The sequence below is a fragment of the Colletotrichum acutatum genome (genome assembly GCF_030867785.1).
Source record: "Colletotrichum acutatum strain CBS 112980 chromosome Unknown BDZ83scaffold_83, whole genome shotgun sequence".
Classification (NCBI taxonomy): Eukaryota; Fungi; Ascomycota; class Sordariomycetes; order Glomerellales; family Glomerellaceae; genus Colletotrichum; species Colletotrichum acutatum.
The window spans coordinates 20,915-46,109 of record NW_026849077.1 but is presented as its reverse complement, the minus strand read 5'-3'; the positions used below and the strand labels follow the sequence as shown (position 1 = coordinate 46,109).

General features: G+C 52.0%; 12 protein-coding genes across 12 annotated transcripts; 6 read left to right on the top strand and 6 right to left on the bottom strand.

Annotated features, from left to right (window-relative positions):
* Positions 1-654: 654 nt before the first annotated feature.
* BDZ83DRAFT_583585 (Alpha/Beta hydrolase protein) lies at positions 655-1,629 on the top strand (the record flags this gene model as incomplete). The annotated part of the gene is made up of 1 exon (XM_060505677.1): positions 655-1,629. The coding sequence occupies one exon, from the start codon at positions 655-657 to the stop codon at positions 1,627-1,629; it is 975 nt and encodes a 324-aa protein (XP_060362253.1).
* Positions 1,630-3,041: 1,412 nt separating this feature from the next.
* On the top strand, positions 3,042-4,499 carry BDZ83DRAFT_754563 (SET domain-containing protein; the record flags this gene model as incomplete). Its single annotated transcript, XM_060514487.1, has 1 exon — positions 3,042-4,499. The coding sequence occupies one exon, from the start codon at positions 3,042-3,044 to the stop codon at positions 4,497-4,499; it is 1,458 nt and encodes a 485-aa protein (XP_060362252.1).
* A 50-nt stretch (positions 4,500-4,549) lies between these two features.
* BDZ83DRAFT_721562 (beta-lactamase) lies at positions 4,550-5,860 on the bottom strand (the record flags this gene model as incomplete). The annotated part of the gene is made up of 3 exons (XM_060512392.1): positions 4,550-5,372; positions 5,438-5,708; positions 5,758-5,860. 3 exons carry the CDS (start codon positions 5,858-5,860, stop codon positions 4,550-4,552), a joined length of 1,197 nt encoding a protein of 398 aa, XP_060362251.1.
* Positions 5,861-7,052: 1,192 nt separating this feature from the next.
* BDZ83DRAFT_583508 (major facilitator superfamily domain-containing protein) lies at positions 7,053-8,983 on the bottom strand (the record flags this gene model as incomplete). The annotated part of the gene is made up of 7 exons (XM_060505670.1): positions 7,053-7,289; positions 7,357-7,528; positions 7,588-7,799; positions 7,856-8,269; positions 8,346-8,632; positions 8,687-8,744; positions 8,807-8,983. The coding sequence occupies 7 exons, from the start codon at positions 8,981-8,983 to the stop codon at positions 7,053-7,055; spliced, it is 1,557 nt and encodes a 518-aa protein (XP_060362250.1).
* A 775-nt stretch (positions 8,984-9,758) lies between these two features.
* Positions 9,759-12,423, bottom strand: BDZ83DRAFT_629776 (fungal-specific transcription factor domain-containing protein). The gene is made up of 4 exons (XM_060508783.1): positions 12,105-12,423; positions 11,811-11,998; positions 10,823-11,721; positions 9,759-10,760 (listed from the first exon to the last, which is right to left on the bottom strand). Exons 1-4 carry the CDS (start codon positions 12,146-12,148, stop codon positions 9,900-9,902), a joined length of 1,992 nt encoding a protein of 663 aa, XP_060362249.1. The 5' UTR covers positions 12,149-12,423; the 3' UTR covers positions 9,759-9,899.
* On the bottom strand, positions 12,401-13,599 carry BDZ83DRAFT_629775 (uncharacterized protein). The gene has a single exon (XM_060508782.1). The coding sequence runs from the start codon at positions 13,432-13,434 to the stop codon at positions 12,742-12,744; it is 693 nt and encodes a 230-aa protein (XP_060362248.1). The 5' UTR covers positions 13,435-13,599; the 3' UTR covers positions 12,401-12,741.
* A 1,247-nt stretch (positions 13,600-14,846) lies between these two features.
* BDZ83DRAFT_583568 (putative aldolase) lies at positions 14,847-15,800 on the top strand (the record flags this gene model as incomplete). The annotated part of the gene is made up of 3 exons (XM_060505674.1): positions 14,847-15,070; positions 15,134-15,215; positions 15,288-15,800. The coding sequence occupies 3 exons, from the start codon at positions 14,847-14,849 to the stop codon at positions 15,798-15,800; spliced, it is 819 nt and encodes a 272-aa protein (XP_060362247.1).
* Positions 15,801-16,589: 789 nt separating this feature from the next.
* BDZ83DRAFT_629770 (uncharacterized protein) lies at positions 16,590-17,791 on the top strand. The gene is made up of 2 exons (XM_060508781.1): positions 16,590-16,962; positions 17,021-17,791. Exons 1-2 carry the CDS (start codon positions 16,697-16,699, stop codon positions 17,460-17,462), a joined length of 708 nt encoding a protein of 235 aa, XP_060362246.1. The 5' UTR covers positions 16,590-16,696; the 3' UTR covers positions 17,463-17,791.
* Positions 17,792-19,119: 1,328 nt separating this feature from the next.
* On the top strand, positions 19,120-19,563 carry BDZ83DRAFT_654117 (uncharacterized protein; the record flags this gene model as incomplete). The annotated part of the gene is made up of 1 exon (XM_060510695.1): positions 19,120-19,563. The coding sequence occupies one exon, from the start codon at positions 19,120-19,122 to the stop codon at positions 19,561-19,563; it is 444 nt and encodes a 147-aa protein (XP_060362245.1).
* A 1,475-nt stretch (positions 19,564-21,038) lies between these two features.
* Positions 21,039-22,012, top strand: BDZ83DRAFT_434104 (uncharacterized protein). Its single transcript, XM_060503067.1, has 3 exons — positions 21,039-21,424; positions 21,496-21,560; positions 21,673-22,012. Exons 1-3 carry the CDS (start codon positions 21,226-21,228, stop codon positions 21,946-21,948), a joined length of 540 nt encoding a protein of 179 aa, XP_060362244.1. The 5' UTR covers positions 21,039-21,225; the 3' UTR covers positions 21,949-22,012.
* Positions 22,013-22,053: 41 nt separating this feature from the next.
* On the bottom strand, positions 22,054-23,081 carry BDZ83DRAFT_754556 (ketopantoate reductase PanE/ApbA C terminal-domain-containing protein; the record flags this gene model as incomplete). Its single annotated transcript, XM_060514486.1, has 2 exons — positions 22,054-22,832; positions 22,889-23,081. 2 exons carry the CDS (start codon positions 23,079-23,081, stop codon positions 22,054-22,056), a joined length of 972 nt encoding a protein of 323 aa, XP_060362243.1.
* A 73-nt stretch (positions 23,082-23,154) lies between these two features.
* BDZ83DRAFT_629767 (amino acid permease/ SLC12A domain-containing protein) lies at positions 23,155-24,498 on the bottom strand. The gene has a single exon (XM_060508780.1). The coding sequence runs from the start codon at positions 24,478-24,480 to the stop codon at positions 23,317-23,319; it is 1,164 nt and encodes a 387-aa protein (XP_060362242.1). The 5' UTR covers positions 24,481-24,498; the 3' UTR covers positions 23,155-23,316.
* Positions 24,499-25,195: the final 697 nt, after the last annotated feature.

Here is a 25,195-nt window from a genome sequence, read left to right as displayed (position 1 = left end):
GGGTGCCGCTGATGCGGCTGGACTGTCTGCCATTGTCTTCTGGTAGAACTTTTGAGTTCTTCGACCACAAGGCGCAAGAGGAAGACGGTGAGTCGAAATGGCGTGAGATGCGATGATGGAAGGGAGCTTGGGGGAAGCTTTTGAGAAACCGTGGAATGGACGGATGGGTAATCCCCGAGGCGGGGGGAACTAGACCGAGAAGAACCGCGGATACCTTTTTTATGGTACGGATAGCTCAAGGTACTATAAGTAAGCATCTGGTCTTCTTAATGGGCCTCTATCCGGAATAGACGGGAGTCTGCGGTTGCGACCTTGGACGCCCTTGGAGAGTGTGGACGGGGTCTTTGGGGTCCCGAGGGGGCAGACTACTGGCGCCATCACCCACTACTTTTTCTTTATAATCGAATCATCAATGCCGAAACCAGACAACCATGTCGCCGCCATCAACAGCCGAGAAGAGCCCAGGGGCACTAACCCCCACCAGATTTCGCCGTGGATGATGAAGCTAACGTAGAGGCAATGCGACGTAGGGTCGTTGAGTGTAGGGTAGAACATAAATCTAAATGCTCCCTGCATCAATCCATTTAGGTTTTCCTGCATGAGTTGTTTCCCTCCTCGTATCCGTACAATACCTTCGGCACGGAGCACCAAGTCATGGAACCCTTCAAACTCACCCTCCCGGACGGCAAGACCGTCTCCGGGCTCCACAGCATCCCGTCCTCCACGGCCTCCAACCCGCTCCGCCCGGCTCACCCTCCCCTCATCGTCGGCCTCCACGGCGGCACCTACTCGGGCGCCTACTTCGACGTCGACGACACCTACACCGCCCGCCACATCAGCGCAGCCACCGCTGTGCCCTTCATCGCCCTCGATCGCCAGGGTTACAACGACACCACTCCCGTCGGCGACGACATCCCCGCATCATCCTCCTTCTACGAAGAATGGGGCACAACCCTCCACCGCAACATTCTCCCGGCTCTCTGGGATAAATTCGCCATGCCAAATGGTTGCTCCGCCATCGCGCTGCACTGCCACTCTCTCGGTGCACCAGGTGCTTGCGTCGCAGCGGCGCTGTGGTCCGAGGAGACATCCCCCACCTACCCGCTCGCCGCCGTCACCATCTCCGGCTTCGGTAACGCAGTGAAGAACTGCCGCACAGGGGACTTTACGCCAGCAGATGACCCCCCTCCGTCACACGTGCACTTCCCGCACGCCGCAAAAGACGCGCTCATGTTCCCGCCTGGCACGGCGGATCCTGCGATGCTGACGCACACGGCGCGCCTGGACCGCCCGATGCCGTACCGCGAGATGGCGGACCTGCGCGGGAACTGGCTGGCGAGCTGGGAAGACAAGTTTGCGGGGCGGATCACGGTGCCGGTGCTGATTGGGCTTGCTGGGCGGGACGGGCTGTGGTTGTCGAGGGAGGAAGATGTGAGGGAGTACATTGCGGCGTTCAGGAAGAGTCGGAGAGTAGAGGGGAGCATTATCCCTGGGGCGCCGCATAATATCGAGATGAGTTATTGGTCTCAGGGGTGGTATGCCCGTGTATTTGGGTTTGCGATGGAGGGGGCGGCGTCTTTGGCGATTGGGGATGGTGATGGGGAGGGTGTTGAGGCTGTTGGCCATTGAGGCTTGGCTGCTAGAGAGAATACGATGAAAGAGGAGGGCCTGAATTCTGAAAGTATGTAGAGTGTTACATGCATCCCACCTATGAAAGAATAGAATGAGATGACTATCTCGATAATGGGCACGTTGGCTCATTGAACCTCTCGTGAACTTATCTCATTCTCACTCATCCAAGTATAGAGGCTCATTAGTTTCATTAGACACAACAGTAACCGGCTGCCAAATACCACCAGCCCAGTCGTAGTTGGTGAGCATTGAGCTGTCCCACTATGAGAGCTGTGTCATGAAACCTTACTTCATCTATTCTGGTGAACGTAGGAGTCATGAATTGCGAAGGAGGCGGGCTATGTATGAGAGTACGAAACAATGGCAGTGTCTTTAGCTGAGGCGAGATGCATCTCAGCGAGACAATGCAGATTCTCTACCAGCCTCAAGCAGGATTCAAGACTTTTTCGTCGAAGGACTTTGCAACTTGCGCATGAGTGCCACAAGGCTCAGATCTATTTACACCACCGCAGCACTGCGTTGGGAGCAGCTCACACAATCTGATGCATCTGTTCTTTCTACCTCTTGTGCCAGCACCGCACCAACTTGGTTTGCTCCGATCACCGGCAATCTCATGGGCTATGAGGCTACATGAGGTCCCGGCGTGGAAACGCAACATCCAAGGCTGGCCACACTACCGGATTGCGTAGAGTCATCAATGACACGACTGATCTCACCAACGTCCAGGTGTCGTCCGTAAAGATTTGTCCAGCACAACCATCAGACGAACGATAGGCAGGGATGGCCGGACGGACCTGCGTCTCTTCATCGCCGGTCCCATGTCAGAGAAAGCCACCTTATTCGATGGAAAACGGCTGATCATCGATCTCCACCGATTTTCCCACTCTATTGACGCCACTATGACTAGTTTCCAACTTCTCGGTGAAGGGCTCTTTACCTGACCTCACACGCCCCCACCTTCACCGAGCTCTGATTTTTGAACCCCGCACACACCGGGACCCTTACGCCGAAGCTGAACAAAACGCCCAAAAAAGTCTGAACCGCAATCACACACACACCAACACACATCAACACACACTATTTGCCTGCCGATGATTGAGAACCAGTTAAGCTAATCTGCTGAAGAACGAGCTAATTCAAGAAGGGTCCAGAGTTCCAAGATCTGTGCCCTGATTTTAGGCCCGGACATCGACTTACTCGCATTGCCGGCGCCAAAAACGTGAAGAGGCTATTTTAGCTCACACCCTGTCACTGTCACTTTCACTCTCACACACTCATTCGTTCACATCTTCACTCTCATCCACGTACTCACTCTCACTCACACTCACACTCACACTTACAATCGTTCACTTACTCACACCTCCGCCCACCCTCTCCACGTGCACATACAGCCAGCCCAGCCAGCCACGATGGATGAACTAGTCGACTGGGCAAAGTCCCACGGAGCCGTCCTCCACCCGTCAGTCGAGGTCTACAACGACACCAACACCGGAAACTCCTTCCGCGTCTCCCGCGACGGCGCCGGCGTTAACCCGGGCGACACCGTCGTCACCTGTCCCCTGGCCCTGACCCTCTCCTACCTCAACGCCACCACCACACCCAACTCAGGCTTCCATCACGACTCCACCTCCTCACAAGCATTCCCTACCTCGTTCCTCGAATCCGTCCCACCGCACGTCATCAGCCGCTTCTTCCTCATCAAGCAATACCTTCAAGGCCCATCCTCCTTCTGGCACCCCTACATCAGAATCCTCCCCCAGCCAACAAACCTCGCCGCCTGGGCCCTCCCGCCCCTTTGGCCCACAGACGACATCGAGCTCCTCGAGGACACAAACGCCCACGTCGCCATCGCCGAGATCAAGACCCGCCTCAAGGCCGAACACAAGCACGCCCTCGCCGCGTTCGGCGACGACCCGGCCAGGCACGACTACACGCGCCTCCTCTACAACTGGGCCTACTGCATCTTCACCAGTCGGAGCTTCCGCCCGTCCCTCGTCATCCCCGCTCACAGGCAGCACACCCTCTTGCTGCCGGAGGGTTGCGCCATCGATGACTTTTCTTTGCTGATGCCACTGTTTGACGTGGGAAACCATAGCCCGACTGCTCGGGTCGCGTGGGAGACGTCCGATGATGCTGTGAAGGATGAGGAGGCTACGGTCGGCCTGCGCACACTGGATACGTACGCACCTGGTGCGCAAGTTTTCAATAATTATGGCACCACCAAAACCAACGCCGAACTCATGCTGGCGTACGGCTTTACCATCCCCGAATCGGAGATCTTGCATAACGACTACGTTCACGTCCAGAAGCGCGGTGGTGGCGCCAAGGCTGCGGCGGAGAAAGGTGATGATGGCGCCGGGGCAGCATCCGGGAATAACAAGCCCAAGGATTATTTGATTTCTCTCAGGCCTGTGTCTGACCCGAGCTCAGTGGCCGCGCGATCTGGACAACTGCTGAGCGATGTCGATGGGGACGCCATCTTGCCTCCGTTTCGGCATGTGCAGGATATCATGGTGTGGGAGCTCGTTCTCGCGCAGACGACGGCCGAGCAGCGGGACGAGATGATTCCGGTGCCGGAAGGTGGTGGTGGTGACGACGATGGAAGCAAGGCAGATCTAGAGAGGCTGAGGATGATCTTGACTGGACGGGTCCCCGCGGCCACCCAGCCTTTGCTGTTCCAGACGATCGGCATCATCCAGCACAAGGTGCTGCAGGAGCTTGAACGGCTGGACCAGTCCGAGTTCGAGATGGAGGAGGCTGAGTCGACGAGGAATCAGATCATGGCGTATCGCTATAGGAGGCAGTGTAGGAAGGTTTTGGAAAGTGTACTCGAGTCTATGGAGATGCCCGACGAGGCTGCCTCATAATTCGAGTGACAGGTACCTTTGGCATAGTGCATAGACCTGGGATCACACGCCTACGATGTTTTGAGAAGCTCGCCGTAGACGGCCCGCTCCAAATCATCATACAACCTCGTCACAACCGGATCGGCATGAGGCTGTGACTGAACAAGAAGCACCCCGGCAACACCCGTCTCGCGATCCAACCACCAGTGACTGTTACACATGCCACTCCACTGCAGACTCCCCTTCTTGCGCTTCCCCGGCACGTCACGCATGTTGACGCACCCAACTAGTCCGTGATTAAGCTCCATGTCCAGCTCAAACTCCACCGCCAGCGAACCACCCCACTCAGCCGTGAGCTTCTCGAACTGTCTCGCTTGTCGCTCGTCAAGCTGCGGCCGGAACATTTCGTCTGCCGTCTCCTTCTTCACGAGCGTATTGTTCAGCAGCGCGGAGAGAAAGATGCTGTAGTCTTTGGCGGTGGTCCAGAGCCCCGCACCGCCGCTGTCAATCGCGTTGGGACCGACGTTGCGCGGACTAGAACCCGGACTAAGAGACGACCCGTCGCTGCCGCGGATCTGAAATGCGGCGGTCCGCTCGGCGACGTGGGGCATCTTATCCGGCCAGAAGCCCGTGTTCTTCATATCGAGCGGGCCAAAGATGTGCTCGGCGAGGTAGGCGCCCAGGGTGGTGCCCGTAACGCGCTCGAGGGCCTGACCTGCCCAGTCGGTGGCCGTGCCGTAGTACCACCCTTCTCCTGGGACGAAGAAGAAGGGTGTTTTGAAGCCTTCGAGTGTGCCCGAGAGATTTGTCACAGTACGGCCAATGGATTCAGACCATTTTAGGAGATCTGGCATTAGGTCGTAGCCCAGGCCGACGGTGTGGGTTAGGAGCATTCTGTATGGTTTTATGTCAGTATGTCACACAGAGCAGTTCAGTAGCATTTTCCATGATTTCAATACCGGAGTGTGATGGGCGTGGTGTTGTTCTCCAGAATGGGTTTCTCATTCTCGTCGAAGCCGCGGAGGATCTGCATGTCTCCTAGCTCGGGTACGATCTTGCGCATGTCGTCGTCGAGCCGGAGCCTGTCTTGCTCGACGAGCTGCATGACGGCGGTGGAAGTGATAGCCTTGGTGAGTGATGCGACGTAGGTGAAGGTGTCGAGGCCCCAGGGGCGCGCCTCGGTGGGAAAGTCAATGCGGCCTGCCGCGTTGCTATATAGGGTTTCTGTGGCTGTCATCAGATGGGGAGATCTGAGGAACACAACAGGAAGAAGTCTGACCATCTTTGTTGATGACGATGAATGAGGCGCCCAGCAGCTTATCGTTTGTGTCTTCGCCAGAGGCGGTGTACTTGTCGAGGACAGCGTCTAGAGCAGCGGCCATGATGTCTGTAGTGTTTTGGTTGAGAAGGAAGCAGCTGATGTTCCGTTGAGAGATCCGAGCCAGGCACCTACAGTGATGGGCCAGCTGGCATTTATCGTAGTGCTCGAGATAGAAGACACCGATGCTGGGTATGGGATTCAACACGACACGTTGCAAATGACACCCGAAGGACACGGTAGCAGGCCACGTTGTTCGGAAAGGTGAGAATTGACCGGGGGAAGTTATCTTGTGCTCGGGCTGCCGTGTCCGGGGGCAAGTGAGACGGGCGGATTCGGTTGCCCCGCACCTGTGAACCCCGGCGTTCCGCCCACCAGACCTTAGTGCGCCTGGAAGGACAGTTTGCGTGAGCTGGCATTGGGGAGTAAGCAGTAAAATCCACGTTCCACTTGGCCTGCAGATTACTCATAATGACACCGGCAGTATCGTTCTGCATGTGCATCATTAACCTATTTGGTCGTAGGCGTTGAGTGAACTGCTTCGATCACATGTCTTCAGGTAGTCCGCTCTGTACATGACTGAATAACATCTGAAGGATTCCACGCCTAGTACTTATTGTGCTAGGATGTCTCAATCCATTCATACTTGTGGTGCTCGAGAAGCAATTTCAATATGCTGCCAATCGAAATGCAAGGAACAGAGATGAGTTGAGTGAGAAGGCGATGAGACGAGCAAACACGCAATGAGAGCCCCGTCGCAGGGTCACAGTGAAAGATGTGAGGATGGTTGGAAGTAAGCATACCTTGCTAAGTTCAGATGAACAAAGCCTTGAAAAGTCTGTCTTTCTCAGAATTCTCCGCCACAGATAGCAGCTGCTTCAAGACTGTGTCTACAACATTACGTACGGCGTTCATTTCTTGGGTCCTTGCCCTATTGTCCGCCGGGGCTAGGCGCGGTACTGCCCGGCTCCGGCCCTCGCTGCGGCCCCACTCGGACCCTGCCCCTCCGGAATCAGTCATGTCGCGCCCGAGTCAACCTTGCAATATGGCTGTTGATGATTGTATAAGCTGCAAGCAAGGACATCCTGTTGATAGGATATGTGCTGAGCCACCTCCCAGAGCCCGAAGTATGCGGCTATAAGGCCATCCCGACAGCACTTCTGAGGCTTTCATGTCATCATTCAAGTATGCTTTCTCATCTCAAATTCCATTGAGCGCCTGGGCGTAGACTACTACATATCCAGGATTATCTGTCTTTACCACATGTACCGGAAAGTCACTGCTCGATCACCCTGTCCAGACAGCTCCTCCGCAGTGAAATTGCTGTCCTCTCCAGCCGCCATCTTCCGGTCGCGCTTCTTGTTAATTCCAATGTAGCTGAAGATTAGAATCAGCGCCGCGATGATACCGACCGATATGAACCCGAGCTCGAGAGCGTGGCCCAGGATATATCGCGGGCCATCCTTCTGGCGGTAAAAGTTGGATGCCATGGCCTTTTCAAAGTCAGCAAATCTGCTCTCATCATTTCGTACGTGTAGTATTGGGACAGGGGTGTCTTACGCCACCGAGATTTCCTACGCCGATTTGGAGCGCCATTCCTGCACTGCGCTTGTAACTTCCGGCGAGATTGTTAGAGAGCCAGCTGATGACTCCTGGGAAAGCGGGATAGATGGAACAGGCGGCTATGAAGACGCCTCCATAGACAACTTTGGGGTTCGAGCTTGATATGCACCTGCGTAGTGGGTCGGTCAGTCATGAAGCTCTCTGAGAAGAACAAGGTAGGCTACTAACATCGAGAATCCAACAATCATCATGCACAAGAATCCAACGATGAAGGGGCTTCTCTTGCCAACCCTGTCTGATATGTATGCCACAATGACTGCGAGAATCGCAGCCGTGATGTAGATCGGTACAGTCATCAGCTGCGCCGTGCTGGACGTGTAGTTCAGGTTTCGGATGATCGTCGGGAGGAATAGACTGATTCCATAGAGCGGGCATACAATCTGGCAAATAGCGTTAGCATCCATTCGTCGATGATAGTGGTCGAAGATAGCCTTACACCCCAGTAAACAAAGATGTTGATCCAAATCTGCCAATCGGTAAACGCGTCTACGACGTATTTCCACTTGAACTCCTCGGCCTCGGCAACTTGCACACGGTTTTCCTGCTTGCCTTGCACCTGGCCCTGGTACTTTAGTCGGAAGACAATAAACGCTCGCTCTTCCTCGGTCAAGAACTTGGCCGTCTCGGGAAAGTCGTGGAGTGCAAAGAACGCCATGATGGCTACGAGAACTGTCACGATACCCTCGAGGATGAAAATCCAGCGCCATCCCTCCAGCCCACCGATGCCGTCCATCTTGGAAATCGCAAACGCGAGGAGACCGCTAAAGGCACCGGCGATGGAAGCCGCCGAGAAGAACATGGCTTGGCGAAGCTGGATTTCGTGGCGGCAGTACCACATTGTCAAGTAGTACTAGTCTTCACATCAGCCAATCTGTCGCCCGCACCGACCGAGATGATGATGGTGGAAAGTGGCAGAGAAGACTTACCGCGACACCAGGAAACAGTCCAGCTTCAGTGACTCCGAGAAAGATTCGAGCTATCAATAGACCGTGGTAGTTCTTCACGGTGCCCATCAAGGTCATGACGAGGCCCCATGCAACCATGATGGTCGGTAGCCACACGCTCGGGCGGAGCTTCTTCAGCAGCAGGTTACTCGGGACCTCGAAAGCGGCGTAGGTGAAGAAGAAGACGGTGAGGCACCAGTTATATTGATCGGCCGTCATTCCCAAATCTTCTTGAAGGCCTTCGATCTTGGCGTTTCCGATGTTTCCACCTGGCCGGGCTGTCAGTCATAAGTCTCAAAAGGAAGGGAAGGATGGGAACTTACGGTCGAGGAATGAGAGGAGGTAGAGTAAAGCCAGCATCGGGATGAGTCGAATATCCATCTGGAAGTTCAACAGTCAGTCTCTCCATGCATCGACGATGGTAATGGGAATAAAACCCTCACCTTTCGCAGGATCTTCTTTTCATCCAGATGCGCAAAGGAAGCCAGCGTTGTGCCTTGCGCCGTAGCTATTGCGTCGATTCGCTCAATCTCCCCCTTCTTCGTAACAGGCTCATGCTCTCCATTTTCGAGCTCTGAAATTTCAAGTTTCTCGTGGCGCGAAGCGTACGAGGAGTCCATCGTGGCGATGCCAAATCACCTTCTGTGTTGGTCTCGAGCTAGGTATCGTCGGGTGCCAACATTCACTGGAGCTTCAGGCTTCGAAAGTCGATAGAGGTTGAACGTTGGTCGAGCGCAATCACATGGAACATCTGCGATCAACCTCTGTTTTCGCGCCCCATGGCCTGAATATAAACCTTCGGGTATCTCTCCGTGGTTCGGACGCAACCCACACAACCCAAACAGGTTGCCAAAGATTCCCGTCGTCAGCGGCTGGGATGAGCCCCATCGGCGAAGAAGCTCGGCAGATTGAAACGTCCAATGGATAGGAGGGGGAGCGGCTACTCTCCATCCCGGAAACCCACCAAATGGTCCAAATACCCACGCCCGAGGGCGGGAGTCTACCTACCCCGCGTTGCTTATTTCGACTAAGGTGAGCGGAACGTTGGCCGCACTGACAACGGACCCACGTGGTAATGTGAGGGAGGTTCTGGGATTGGGTAGCATTTGCCTTGATTGCAGTAGATCAATGTGTAGAGGGATCGGCGGAGCGGAGAAAAGATGGGTTGTTTGCCTGGTTCGTCTTGGTTTGTCTTGCTTGGGATCGTGATGTCACTTGGAGAATGCGGGGGAAGAAGACGATGCTCGGCCCGCGGCCTGGAGCTCTCCTCACTTAGCTGCGTGCGGGAACGGCACTGCATTCCGTCGACTTGCATTGGGGTAGCTCAACGGGCTCAAGATCTGGGCTCCGAGAGAGGATGGGAGAAGAGCTGGTGAGACTAGGTAGGTCGAAGTCGGGCTGTCAAACTAGCGAGTTGCAACTAGTAGCCGAGGTGAACAAATCTCAACTTGATGTACAGAGTTCAGAAGTCTAAAGGAGTATCATCAAAGCGCCAATAATCCCTATCCCGTGCCATGCACCAGCATAATTTAATAATCAGATTGGAAACAAAGCAACCCCAAAGTCTTTAAACGCCTGGATCCAATCAAACGTATCAACGCCCGCTTGCTCTAGTTCATCCCGTCTTTCCCACAAACGCTGAACCACCTTCCACTGCGTCCGGCTGTTGGCAACCCGGTAGCACTTGATCCTCTCCCACCAGTGCTCCCACGGTCCGCGATCGCTGGCGTCGCACGAGGCTACAAACGCAGGCCACGTTATGGGCGCCATGAAGTTGGTCTTTGTGGACTTCGACCGCGTCTTGATGTCCTCGACGGCGTGCATATGGTCGGCGATTTCGGCTAGGAGCTGTTGGTGGTTTTCGCTGTGACAGTTTTGTATGCGTCGGTGGTAGTAAATGACCGCAGCCAGATGCCACGCGTTCGCGTGATGTTGAAAGATTTCCAGGGTCTCGGCATCCTGGTTCATCGCTTGGCGAACGTCTTCGAGGTCTAGGGACCAGTTGCAGAGTCGGTCGCCGAGGCTCTCGCAGGCTTCGAGCAGTCCCTCTGGGATGGGCTCCTCGGTGCCTTCGTACCAGAGGAGATACTCCGCCAGTCGGCAGGTCTCCTCGATATCCACAGCGATGGCGGGTGTGATGCCGTACATGTATCCGAAGCAGCTGTCGGGTTCTGCCTGCGATGCGATTGGCTCGTCTATGTCCTCGGCACCCTCCGAAGGCCATGGCCCTGGTGTGAAGGAAAATGAGACCGTGCGAGTGAGAAGGTATAGAAAGTCGCTAATCTCATTCAGTTGCCGCGTAGCTCTGCTGATAACTTTCCATCGGCGTCGCGTTTTCCGTAGCTGTTTTGTGCCTTGAAGGTGAACCACAAAGTCGGCATCACTACCCGTCGTGAACTGTGTGATAGGGCTCAGCATACATCTCTTGTCACGGTTGAGGAGTAGGAGAGAGAACTCACGTTGCTAATGGTTACCATTGATAACATGGCCACCATGAGAAGCTTGTACTCCGATGTTGCCATGGCGGGGTTGATGGCGGACTGTAAACAATGGAGCGCCAATTGGCGATGTTGCGACCCTAGAGTGAGATATTTCGTCTGCTCGGGGCCACAGTTGCCGAGATGGAAAGCAGATGATGCTATCAGCGAGTGGAAAATGACTGAAGAAACTGTAGGAGTGGTTATCTTTGCTTTCGGCAGCCATTCCGATATGGCCTGGAGAGCTGCTGGGACGTACAGCTTTCGATAAGGATTCTGGGGATGTGGAATGGGCTGAAGTAGACTCGCGATGTTCTCCACGTAATGATGCATGAGTCTGTCAATGACTGCGTCGCCCGATATGCTGGTAGATATTCGTCGTGGCAGTCTCATGTATGAAATGTCGGTTTGCGGTTGAATCGGCAATAACTCGACTGAGTCTTCCAATAGCCCTGCAATGTCGCCCAACGTAGAGTTGAACTCTTCCTGGAGCTGGAATTCTGGCGTGGCTTGGTCATCTTCCGAATTTCTGATGAGCTCCACATCAAACCCAACTTGATTTGGTGACCCGTCCTCTCGTGCCGTGGAGAAAGAAGGACTTGAGCTTGCGCAGTCAGTGTAGATTGGAGAGGCTGTTGCATCCTTCTGGGACCGTGTTGATTCTGAGCTGTGATGAGCACTGGTGACCCATGAGCAGTCCGAGATTGCAACGTCGGGACTTTTCAAATCATGAGTCTGGCCAGATTCATGGGTGCTATCGTTGGCTTGAAAGAGAGTAAAAGGGCCTTCTTGGATGATACCCTTGGAGGTTGGTGCTTCTTCGAGGGATGCCAAGAAGGAGTCAATGTCTCTCATCCGGTATTGAGGCCCTGTATCACGGCCTACACGTGGCACAGCCAATGTGTATCAGCCACTAATACCAGAACATGTGGGCAGAAAGGGTAAGTAAGTAATGGGATGGGAATCCTACCGATTCGTATTCTCCCCCTGCCATTACTGCTGCTGCCAGGCTTCTCCTGCTCGAGAAATGGATTCGAAACGTTGATCCACTGAAGCTTGATTTCGTAGCCTTCGCAAGGAATCTTCATCTTCTCACAGTTCCCACAGGCAGAGGACCTCTCATCACACTTGACCTTGCGCCTCTTGCAGGTCCAGCACCTGTTGTCGCCCAATGAATCGCGCACAAGTCAGTCCACACCCCTGTCAAAGTGGTCCGAGACATTCTCCCACACACTATCTCGGAGGGACAGAGCAGAAAACGTACCCGGTAAAGGTCATCGACCGCTGTCCCGATTTAGGCGGCGGCATCGTGGGGTCATGCTCGGGAGCGGATCGCCGGTGGCTGCCTCGGACGGGCTCCTCATCAAGGCGCCTGCGGTGAAAATTCCGGGGTAATGCCCACCCGCAGATGCAAGGTCAGCACTCGGAGACTTTGATTGAAGGTGAGGAGAAGTTGGGCATGGCGCAGATGGCATACCGGGAATTTGCGGCAAGACACCACGCCTTTCTCGGACCGCGTCGAGATAAGCAGGGTCTCTTGATGAATACGGTGCTATCACGGAAAGTTAACCCCGCTATGCACTGTTAAGGACGTGTTCAAGGTGCAGGTTTGCGCGAATTTGTGCTTCGAACACAGTGCATTTATCAAACCTTGTTGCAAGCGCGGTGACTAATGATCGCGATCACCTCATGCGGATTAGACTACGACGAAGCAATGTTTCGCTTGATTCCGGCAAGAGATTAAATACCGCGCAAAGGAGCACTTTGTAAAGAAAAGATGATGTGGTCCTTGAATCTGGTCATATCGCTCATTATACACAGATGTGTCTTCCAATCCCGGACTTCACAGATCTTTTGTTGCTAGAGAGCTTCACCCTTTGAAGAATGCCCATGACCAGTACCTACTCAGCCTCTGTTGGATACGACTCGGGAGTCTCATTAACCTGAACATCCCCTCTTTTAGAATATCGACTATCAGCAAACGGCAACGGCCATCCACCCTCCTCTTCCGAGGTAGCAAGCCAAAGTCTCTGTAACCAGCGTTTCTTCGTAACATCATTATCATCCTTGTACGCCGATCGCGCATGAAGGTTATGAGTGTTGGCGACAAACTGGATATCACCCTGCTGCAGCGTCATTTCCAATGACAGTCGACGACACATCTCTTCCATCACCTGGATAGCCTCACGCTGCGCATCGGTGTACTGAGGAAGAAGTCCGGCGTCCCAGAAGCGGTGTAAAGCTCCGACGTAGTAAGAGTCCCATTTCATGCTGAGCCTCCCCTTGTACCAGTAGTAACCCGGAGTGCGCATCCACTCATTTTGTCCCTCGCTCGTCTCCCCCTTTCGATCGTAGAACCAGTGTGGGAAGCATAGCTGGCGTAGTACATCTGGTCTTTCTCGTCTAAGTGTGTTGTAGATGTTGTGACTGGAGACCACCTGTGACTCTCCACCCTCCATTGCTTGGTGAAGGCAGAGCAGGCCCACTATATCGCTTTCGTCCGTGTGGTATGTCTGGGCTTTCTGTGTGCGATAGATTCTGCCCTTACCGTTGACTTCTTTGCCTTCGGCAAGGTCCTTGATGTGACCGAGCATGTGCCCCTGACGGTTTTGGCTCAATCGGCGGCCGATGTAAGAGCCAATGCCGAGGTATGCGATTGAGGCTTGTCGAGTGGTCCAAGATTCGACGGGAAGACCACGTAGTACGACGAAGCCCACTCCGTTGATCAGTTGATCTCGAATTCTATATAGAAAATCCACAACGGGGTCAGGGAGCTCGAAGGTTGCCTTGTCGACTTCAGAGAGCTGAAGGCCTCGGTTTTCGATATCTTTGACGGCAGCAATGATGTGTCTGACCTGGTCTTCGGTAAATTGATAAAGCCAACGCCCAGTATCTTGACTCAGCTCCTCCTTTGTCCAGACGGTTGAACCAGTAACCTCCTCTGGCATGGCTTCGAAGGGCTGCAAGAGATCGTACTCGGGTTCTCGTTGTCCGGAGCAGAGTCCAACACCACGGCCCCAACGGCCTTGAGTTGAAGCAACTGTAGGAGTGATGGATACTGTAGACATGATGTAGATGAACAATGGATCACAAAGTTAAGAAGTTAAGATGAATCCAAGTGACCGTGGTGACGATGCGCTTTGTCGTATCAGCCGCAGCAGATGGACCGGCGAGGAAAGCATTGTGTCCGAGGAAGCCGTCGATTTGTATTCGAATGCAAAGAAGAGTCGATGGACAGATCGCCTCTCTTCTGTGATAGTACTGTCTTCGTCGTTTCCTTCCCTATAGGTATGACGTCTCAAGATGACTGAAGGAACAAATGACATCTTGCGTCGGCGTTGTCTAATCTCGACTAACTTCTCAACGCTATTACGCTCACGTACCTGCAGCTAAGGTAAGAATACAAGATATGAGATTAACTGGGACAATGAGCAAACAAGTGTTGAGTAATTCCAAAGTTGTCAATTATTGTATTGGGCTGCGATAAGACAACGCCCGCAAGCATGTCATGGGGAAAGAGACTCCGACAGGATCCACCTTAGCCAATTTGGGCTGAAGATGGCGTCAAGATAGGGCGTCGCTGTCAGCTGCCCGGGCTAGTAGTTCCAGGTAGCTGGAATGAGTCGGAATCTCTTGCAGTGATACGCATGGCGAATGTCTTGCATGGTTCCAGCTGGTCGGTTCGCCTCTCTGGATTCGGATTCTGGGGTGTCGCAATGGTAGTTAAAGCCCCTGACATAGTGCTCTCACAAGAAGCCCATAATGATATCAGGATCGATCCAGTCGGTGTTACAGTTGTCTCATAATTGACGTTTTCTCAGCCAAACTATACAGCATTGAATTCATAACACTTTCTGCATCCAGATGAGTCAAGTCTTTTAACTTCAACATTTTAAAAATGGCTACAACTACTACCGCATTGCAGTCCGTCCAAACGCGAGCCTCGGTAACAGAACATCGGGGTACCGAGATACAAGCTCTCCGCCCAAGAGTCGAAGACACATTCATGGACGGCTTGTCAACTATTGACGGAACCGGCGCAACAATCGGCAGAAGTGCCCCCATCAAGGGCATTCCCGAATTCTCAGACCCGCTTCAAGAACGCAAATGGATGCTGGATCGTATGGCCGGCGCCTTTCGAGTTATTGCCCGCAAGGGATATGTTGAAGGCACCGCTGGTCATATCTCGATTCGTGACCCAGTCGACCCTGACACCTTTTGGATCAACCCGTAAGTTGCACAGTCCCCAGTGACCTACAGCACAACTATCTCACTACGTCTTGATGTTCCTAGCCTTGCTCGCCATTTCGGTCTGATGAAAGTCAGTGACATGGTCCATGTCAATATGAAGGGAGAAATCATTGGTGGAAACTACGTGAGTCCAGATTATCGTGCCTTCGATGGACCCAGAATTTGCGGATCAGCTAAGTCACATCGCTTCTTATAGGCATGTATCAACAACGCCGGTTTCAACATCCACTCTGCTCTTCACGAAGCCCGACCCGACGTCAATGCAGCATGCCACTTCCACAGCATCCACGGCAAGGCATGGTCCGCCTTCGGGAGACCACTAGAAATGCTCAACCAAGACGCGTGCACATTCTTCAAAGATCATGCCGTTCACGACATGTTTGGCGGCATTGCATTCGAAGCCTCGGAAGGAGAGAGGATAGCTACAGCTCTAGGCAACAAAAGGTGTGCCATCTTGAAGAACCATGGTCTCGTGACGACAGGGAAGACGGTCGATGAGGCGGCGTTCCTGTATACCCTGATGGAAAACTCCTGTCGCATACAGCTTCTTGCAGAGGCTGCTGTAGCATCGGGGATCGAGAAGCACCTTTGTCCTGATGCCGAAGCTGAGTATACATACCGGTTGACTACACCTGAGGCCATGTGGTTGGAGTTCCAGCCGGATTACGAATATGAACTGGCCATGTCAGGCGGAGACTTTCTCTCATGAACTTTGCTTTGAAGAGTACTTTCTGGGAAGATCTAATTTTGTTGCATTGCATGACTTTCGGAGGCACACCGGCGACTTTCAACGTCTATTTACTGTTAGAAACATGTGCAAGTCACAGATAGTTCCTCGGTAGTCTCTCTAGCTTCGAAACTCGGATTTATAATCTATCATTCCAAAAAGACGGGGGGTTCCTTCGACGTAGTAAGCCCGAAGCTGCCATGTTTGGAAGCGCACAATTTGTGACTAAGGGCACGATATAGCGGGGCAGGTAGGGCATCTGTGCAATCAAATATCACCAAGTGCTACCAGTTAACATCGATTTTCTACACAAGGCAGATCGTAAATTGACCAATTCTGGCCAGATGAAAGTGGCCTATGAATCATCAGATAAACCCTGCCTGCCGAGCCCTGAGGTTGACTATGTTTAATTCCAACGAACTCTGGGCGTCAGCTTCAGGTTGGACTTTTGGCCCCCAGTTCAGAATGATTGGTTCGGATTGATGACCTTGATGCAAGCGCGTCTCACCTGCTGCAAAATGAACGAATAGATACGCGAGATGCCATGATGGTGTGTAGCACAGTCTCTGCGCCTCAGTTCAGCCTGCTTGATCCTCACAGCCCAGTGAGACATGTGCGCAGCTCTGGTTGGGTCCCTGGTCTTCAACTTCCACGGATGTCGAGATAGTGCCAATGACTGCAAGATCCTTCGAGATCCTGTGTCTCCTTGTAAGTGAGTGAGATACTACATAAGCCATCCCTTGCTGTTTAAGCGGTGTCAATTTGCCTAACGTGCCTTTTTCCTGTTTCTTCTTGCTCTTCTTCTCTTCTTCCTGGATGACGTTCTCGAGAACAAAGTCCATGCCTTTCCTTCATCCTGAACACAGAAGTTCCAGCGTATGATGGACTCTTCCGGCCCCGAGACGTACGTTCCTCATACTTCCCACAAACAAGTAGTTCCCGAACAACCGCGGCAACATGAATCATCGTACTATGCGCCAACAACACCTGAAACTTATTCATCGATTCCCGTTAAGAACGAACGTACTATTTGCGGACTGAGGCCAGCGACATTTGTTCTTAGTGTTTTGCTGGCTACAGTGATAGTGGTAGCCGCTGTTGGCGGTGGCGTTGGGGGTTCACTGGCAGTCCAAAAAGCGAGAGAGTATGGCTCAATGTCAATTCCTTTCTTCCACCACAAATTTCTAATGATTGGTTTTTAGCGATGCAATGTCGTCCGTAGCATCGCCCACTACAGTTGTCACGACCACAGTCACTTCGCTGGTGCCTGCATCGACGGACAGCGATAGCCCGATAGTAGTTCCAACACAAGGGAAAATCCAGCTCCCCTGTCCCGCCATGGAGGGCGAAACGAGAACAATTGCACTTTCTGATGTTGATGCCAAATTCGTTATGCATTGTGGCATGAGTTTTGGAGCAAAAGGGGCTCTAGACATTGTTGCCGTTGTAGTCTATTCGTACTTGGACTGCCTCAGGGCTTGTGCATCATATAATCGCAACTCAGGGTCGAAAACATGCGTCGCGGCGACCTTCAACGCGAATCTGGGTAATATTGGCCCAAACAATGGGAATTGTTGGCTCAAAAATGCGACTAGTCCCCGGTCGATATCTGATAATTCTGCTGTGGGTGGCATCCTGGATTGAGCATTTAGTCCCCTCCTCTTGTAAATATTATGACCGCTACACCTATGCTGGGTAGACTATTAGTCCTTACTCAGATAGAACGAAGGACGTCTACAGTTTACAAGCAACAGGTATCTGCTGACCACAATACCATATAGTCGATAGGTTTTACTTACAAACAGTTCTAATCCTCTTTGTCGCTCGTAGAAATGAAGGTTTGTCCTACTATATAGCGCAAAAGAGAATGAGATGGAGTCACCAGAGTTCGAGGTTTTAACGTTCCTTGCGATGGTTGCTGCCTTGCAATAAGTTATCAATCTGCTTACGAAGTTTTCTCTGACATAACGTGCCGACCTTGGCCCCCTTCCAGTCTACCTCACCAAGTCGTCTAACTGCATGCCAACCCACTTCCGACTACATATACGTGAGCCTCAAACATGGGATAACTCAGCCTCCTTCGTGTCTAGCAGCGTGAAAAGAATCATGGGGATCACCAACGGGGATCACCAACTAAACATCCCTATAGTTATGATGTATCAGTCGCCAGCAAGCGACTCGTCTGGACATACGCTCAGCGGCTATCTTGAGAGGCGAGTGTAATTCTCGCTCAACTACACCGGATTTCATGTGGATGAAGTTTTTGCCGGACTATGGATATGAACTGGCTTTAGTACCCATCTAGGAGATTTCTTTGTTGTTAACGATGCCCCCGACTTATCATTGACTTCCATTATGAGTATAAGACACGCACATAGGTTCACCTCCCTTTGCTTCATGATTGAGAGTTTGATGTCGACAACAGCTGATGCGAACCAACATAGACGCATCATTAAACTTGATGTTCCAGGATTGAGTACATCTTAGAATCACTGAGGTTTGTCACACCACATCCGATTACTGAATGTTCTATGTCTAGCGGGTGGTGTTGACTTCTTGATATTCAACAAACGTTTGAGGGAAGTATCGTTGTGCATCACATCCGGCATTTCTCTTATCTCCACTCTCACGTTGCACCCTTGACTCTGAAAGTGATGCGAGATCATGGTTTGCTAGAATTTGCACATTGTAATTCGAATGCTCCGTTTAATTCGATTCGATACACGATTTTGACGCAAAATGGCCTGACACGCTGTCCAACTGATCGACGGCCAACGCGTACAAAGAACGATACACTGTGTAGTACAGCCCTAGCATTCAAGCCTAGCCGGCCTGATTCTCTTAGCACAGTCAGACATGTACAAAACTCTCTCCGAGCTTCAGGTGCTTGTACTTCCCCAGATAAGCAATGTGCTACAGTTGGTGTGTTAGAATCTCAGTCTCTTTGACGGTATATCGTACACTCAGTCACACATGAGGGCAGTCCGGGTTGTATGAGCGATCACCAGACCTCTCTGAAGGTCAGCAATGTTTCAAAAACTAAAACTTAGACGAGAAATTGCTAGCTTTTGACTTTCTAGAAATTAAAGACTAGTCAGTTCTGTGTGAATAACCAGCCGATGTTGACACCAGTGAGTTCATTATTAGCTCAACATTTGGTCGTTGGCTTCCTCTTTTCCATCCCTCCTATTCCCTCTGCCAGTTCACTTTCCGTTGACACTGATATCTGCTCCTATCTTCTTTCGTGACGAAGAGTCTGAGATTTCATGCCCTGCTTCATATTGGGGTACAAGAGCACATGATGGACTCTACCGGCCCTGAGGCTTACATCCCGGATGACCCCGAGGCCTGTATTCCTGACAAAACCCAGAAGCAAGTGGCTCTTGCATGTGATCATCCGACTCAGCACGTTTCGGAATCGGAAACCCCAGACTCTCCGACAAACAAGGGTGCAATCCTCGGATTGAGGCCAGCGACGTTCGTTCTTAGTGTTTTGCTAGTCGTGGTTGTGGTGACAGCAGCTATTAGCGGTAGTGTGGGTGGCACGTTAGCTGTTAAAAAAGCAAGAGAGTATGACTTCTCTATGATAAGGTTGACGATTGATGAGACGTCTAATAGACTAATGATCAACGACCAGGTCTGTCTTGTCCTCCACCACCGGAAATTCATCAGAAGTGCCAACACAACACATAGAGATACTCGACCCTCACTGTTCCAACATAGACGGCAAATCAGAAACGATTAAATTATGCGACGGAGAGGCAAAGTTTACGGTTCATTGCAAGACGAATTACGCACCAGGGGAAACAAATGATATAGTAGCCATTGTGGCCCGCTCGTACTTGGATTGCTTCAGGGCTTGTGCGTCATACAATCGATATACAGGATCCAGAGTGTGCCTTGGAGCAGTTTTCAATCGAAGTCTGAACACCACAGGGGGGTATAATGGGAATTGCTGGCTCAAGAAATCCTTGAAGACCCGCGAAATGGCAGACGGGCTGTTGGGCGGCCTTCTAGAGTAGAAAAAGTTCGAATGTACCAGGGTTTCAGACTGTCACGGGCTATCTCTCAAAGTTCAGCATCAAACCACTCCTATCCAATTTCTGCGTTCTTCTGATGAAAGAATAACGTAGGAAGTGTAGGCCGCTTTGTTTTGTGTGCTTTCTGACTCTGTAAAGATTTTACCTGGCCCCGACCATGCTGGGTGGTCGTCTCCGATACGTTGTCCTTTGGGTTGATGAAAGTGAGATTTATTTCTTTCAAAGACGGTGGCAAATGTTCCCAGGATGGGATGGCGACCCCATGACTTGATAGTCATAAATCACTATCCTCGCGACGATGTAAAGTCGAGCACTAGAAGGTTCTCGGAAGGTTTCCTCGCAGTCAGGACTCCGGGGGAAAACTTCAAAAAGTATCACGCTTCGGGCCGTTTCAGCGGGTCCTCTCGCCCCATGCCTCTCCAAGCCAATTCCCCGCCTTGGACCTGCTTATTCGAACAAGTGCTGATACACCGCCACTGGGTCGTGCCGAGACCCATTCAACTTAATATAAACCACCCGAGCGAGCCTATGGGAAACCTGCGGAGATCTCGGATTGCGGGAGCCTAAGTAAGATCCCCGCGTTTAATTGCGAGATGACCAATTGGGCTCTTTCCGGCTCTGGTAACCATGGGTGCGTCTCTCGTGTTGCTTATAGTCTGGTCCTAAGCTCAAGATAATGGCAGGCTGCCAAGGGTAGCCACTCTCACCCGTTGTTGCCCATGAGTTGTTGATCTGACTTTGATACTGGGGCTGCCATGTCACAAGTGGGAGCCGAGACTTGGCGCCCCATTGCTCGCGTAGAACACGAAGAGAATCACTGTGAAAATCCAGGCCTTAGCAGATGTCGGGAACGCGAGAAGTATCCCGCAGTCACTCAACTATTGGGCAGGAATATGAGATTGTCAACATCAAGGTCCAACACTTTACCGGGCCTATTGTTCGGATACAAGCTCCTCAACCTGCTGACAAGGACTCATTGATGGTAAGAGTGAGGTTATATTCGAGTCTTGTGGCCAAGAGACTAAGACGTGCATGTGTTAAACTGAATATCTAACTAACGATTTGAGGCGACATCAGCCCCATCGTGAGGATTCAATTCCTTGCAGCTGAGCCAGCCATGCTCGGAAACTCTACATCCTTCGACAGCGGGGCAACTCTAGATGTCCAAAAAACTTCCAGTAGTGGCAAGCGTGGCATCCTCTCGTCGAACGTCCTCCTCAGTGACTTCTCAAGGCACCTCAAGAATGCCATCTCAATGAGTATAAATAGATTAATGGCGGACTCTTCGCTGTGCCTTTTCTCTTCAGACCATTACCTCAACTCATCATCTTCTAAGCAATCTTGATCAACGTCTCTTCACTCACAAAATGGTTAACCTCATCCGCGCCGCCGGCCTTCTGGCCCTTGTCCCCTTCATTGCCGCTGCCCCCACTGCTGCTGAGGCGACCGAGCAGAACGTCCCTTTCTCTTTCGAGAAGTGGGCTGAGGACATCATTGCCAACCCCAACGGCCAACATCCTTCCCCCGAGGAGGCCATGGCTCTCGCATTTAACCAGACTTCAAGCGGTTCGTAATACATTCTTGGCTTCTTGCTATCCCATGCGAAAGATAACCAAAAGCTTACTGTTGTTATCCAGACGGTCTTGAGAGACGCCAGCAAGATGTCAGCTGCACCTTCAACGACAACGACAACGCTGCTTCTGTAATTTACTTTCGTATTCCCTTCCGTCAACTTATCACAGGACTGTTGCGTGTTTACCGCACAATGATACGTACATAAAGATGCAATCGCTGATATTGATCGCGTTTCATAGGTCGCTGATGCCGTGTGGTGCATCGACTTCATCGCTGCCCGTGCCAATGTGCAGTGCAAGGCCGTCGTCAGCGCCACTGTCTTCTGCCACCGTGGCCAGGCTCAGATCGCCGGTGTTGCTACCGGTGGCAACCCTCCCAGGGACACATCCAGTCCCTGCGGCAATGTTGCCCGGTCGGCGGGCCAGATCATGGACGCTTGCACCCGTGGCAGTCTCGTCTTCGGGCAGAACAACGCTTGGGGCAACGGCAACATGAGAGTGCACATCCGTCGCTAGGAATATTCCATACACCTTTTAACAACGTAGGGAATAAGGGCGGGAAAATCCAATTTTGTTGTACATAGGTTGCGATAAGCACATAAGAATTATTGGAAATATGATTCACTTCTCCAAATTCAAGAAACCCCATTGCTTGGTATGCAAAACGCTGTAGAGAAATTCCAAAGTTGGAACCGGCTCGTCAAGTTTCTTCGCTGTTTTAATAGGATTCCCCAAAATCACCTCAATCTCCATTGGCTTCTGTCTTATCGCGTCAACCTGCATACTCGGCTTCAAACGGGCTTCTTTGGGCGTAAATGCGACCATGTCATCCAGGATCTCATCGGAGAACATATGCCCCGCTGCTCGAGCAACTGCCACGATATCTTTCATGGCTGGGCGGATCAGGGTGTCCAGACCACCGGCATCCTGAACAACGCCCGAGTCCAAGTTTGTAATGGCACAGACGGTATTGAAGGAAGCATTCCAGATGAGCTTTCGCCAGCGGAACCAAGAGATATCCGTCTGGATGTTGCATTTGGCGCCACCATTGTTGTAAATCTGAGCAAATGCGGTGCACGCGTTGCTCTGATCCTCCGGTGTAAACTTCGGGTTTGGCCAGTACGCAATATGAAGAATATCTGGGTCATTGTGCAACATCTCGCGGCCGTTGAGTTCGCACCCTATCAACGGGACGCCTGAAAGTAAGATATTGTTTGGAAAGACTTCCAGTAACGGTTGCTCAATATCAATGCCGTTCTGAACGAGCACGATTGATGTTTGGGCTGTAATCGCGGGACGGATAATATCCGGGATCGAGTACACATCGGGCAAGTTCTTCATGGTCACCAAGACAAAGTCGAAAGGGCCATGCCTGAGAGCATCTTTGAGGGATCTTTCCACTGTGCCGCATCAACATCATTAAGTTTAGGACATATGTAAATGGTAAGCGACTCACTGTGATGGGGTCTCCAGCCATCAATTTCCCCGTGGTCTATGCTGTGGATTTGATAGCCGTGGTCTTGAACTAAGTCATAGTTGGAACGTAGGATTGCAGTGACCTCCGCGTCTCCGGAAATCTGAAGTGCGTAGGCACACATGGTTCCGACAGAGCCGCAGCCCACTATGAGAATTTTGGCTTGCTGCGTCATGGTGAAGTCAAGTTGGGGAGCTAAGGTAGGTCAAGAAAAATGGGAAGATGATGACTTCTCGATTTAATGAAGCAGAGAATCTTGTCTAATGTTGTTCATTTCTTATCTGATATTAACAAGTGTTTTATCGAGTGCCTAAATCAATATCGCTCCCATGTCTCTTAGACTCCTTAGCGCCGGACTAGAGTCGGGCAGGAGACTGCGAGGCCTTGCCACTCATACGTCTGACAATATCCTAAGATCGACCTACATGGCGCTTGAAACGCGCCCGCAACCCTTCTTTGGGCTCCTCCAATGACTCCTCTGCCTCCAACTCTGCAAGTCCGGTCTTGAGGTCCACCTCATGAGAGGAGATGGCCCAGGAATCAGCGCGATGTAGAAATCGATGGACAAAGTAGATAACGATAAACAAAGGCAGTCCGATGTACGCTGAGAGAAAGTCTGCCACGGACCAGCGAGATGGGAAGAAGACAGTGAAACCGTTAAGAAGACACAGAAGTCCGAATATGACTAGCGAGATGTATGACCCAACAGGCTGCAAGAAAGATCGTGCGACAAGAGCTGATTTCGGCAAATTCTGAACGTCGCAGGCCTTTCGGAAGCGGATGTAGATGATTCCGCAGCAGACCCAGGAGATGAAGCCTCCAGTGTTGACGAGATTCAGCAGCCAGTTGAAAACGTCTGCTGCGTTGGAGTTGACGTTCATGTAAGCCAAAAGCGAGAATAACGAGCTGGCTATGACGGCGTAGATGGGAACTCCTTGCTTGGTGCACCGCTTGAAGATCCGCGGGGCGCTGCCTTCACAGGCCATCGAGTACAGAGATCGGCTTGCTAGATAGAGGAACGAGTTGCCGGCGGACCAGGCGGCCGTAACCACGACGGCGTTGATTACGCTATCGAGTCCCTTGATTCCCGCGTTCTTGATTCCCACAACCCAGGGAGAAGCAGCGGCTCCAGAGCTTCCGCTAGTGAGGGCCGGTGCGTTAGAGGGGCAGATGACGGAGATGGCAATGGTGCCGCCAATGTAGAAGACAATCAATCGCCAGAAGAAGTTGCGGGCGATTTTTGGTAGGTTTCTGCGAGGGGACTGGACTTCTCCAGCAGTGACAACAACCATCTCGGGCGAAAAGGTGAACGGGAGCACACTGCTAAGAAGAGTTGACAAAGCGGCCACGAATCTGCCGGCGTCACCTTGAACGATCAACTCCTTGGTAGCGCCGGGGTCCTTCCAGTACCGGAAATAGAGGCGCTCGTGGGATGGACCGCCGCCGAAGAACAGAACGATTGAAAGGATCAGCAGACCGACGATGGTCAGGACTTTGAGTCCAGCGAACCAGAACTCCGTTTCGCCGTAGAACTTTACAGGTAGAAGGTTGAGGCCGACAACCATAACCAACATAATTGTGATCCAGACGGCATTATTGACGTTCGGATTCCAGTACTCAATGACCAAGGCTGATGCCGTGAGCTCGAAGGGGACGAAGATGGCAAAAGAGTAGAAGTAGAGCCATCCCATCATGAAACCGAGACTTCGCGAGACATATCGACTGCCGTAGTAGTTCATGGTGCCGCCTGGCAGCGGAAGATACGTCGAGATCTCAATCACTGCAGTCAAGACCATGTAGATCAAGGCCGACATAACGACATAACTGCCAACGAGGAAAGCCGGTCCGCCGCGGGCCAGGGTGCTGCCGGAACCGACAAAGAGGCCAGTGCCGATGGTTCCACCAAGAGCGATGAATTGTGCATGTCGGGCAGAGAGGCCGCGCTTAGTTGAAAGTTCTGCAGTTTCCGTAGCTTCGATGGATTCTGGGTGGGATGATGCTGCAACATGGCCTCCAGCCTTGTTGTCGCTGTCGCCTTCTGTCTTTGTTTCCATCATATTTGCTTGCTGATGTTCGCCACAAGGAGAGTGCGACGGCTCGAGAATTAATGATGCAGAAGTTTAGAGACGGGGATGTTGATAGGGTTCATTGAACAAGCTTTCCCGAAAAGCTTCACCTTGAGTCTCTGACTACCATCAAACGACTTGACATGTTACCTCCCGACTGCATTTATATTTATACTTGAAGAACCTTGTAGATATTGAATTCACCATACTTTGAAGATATTCG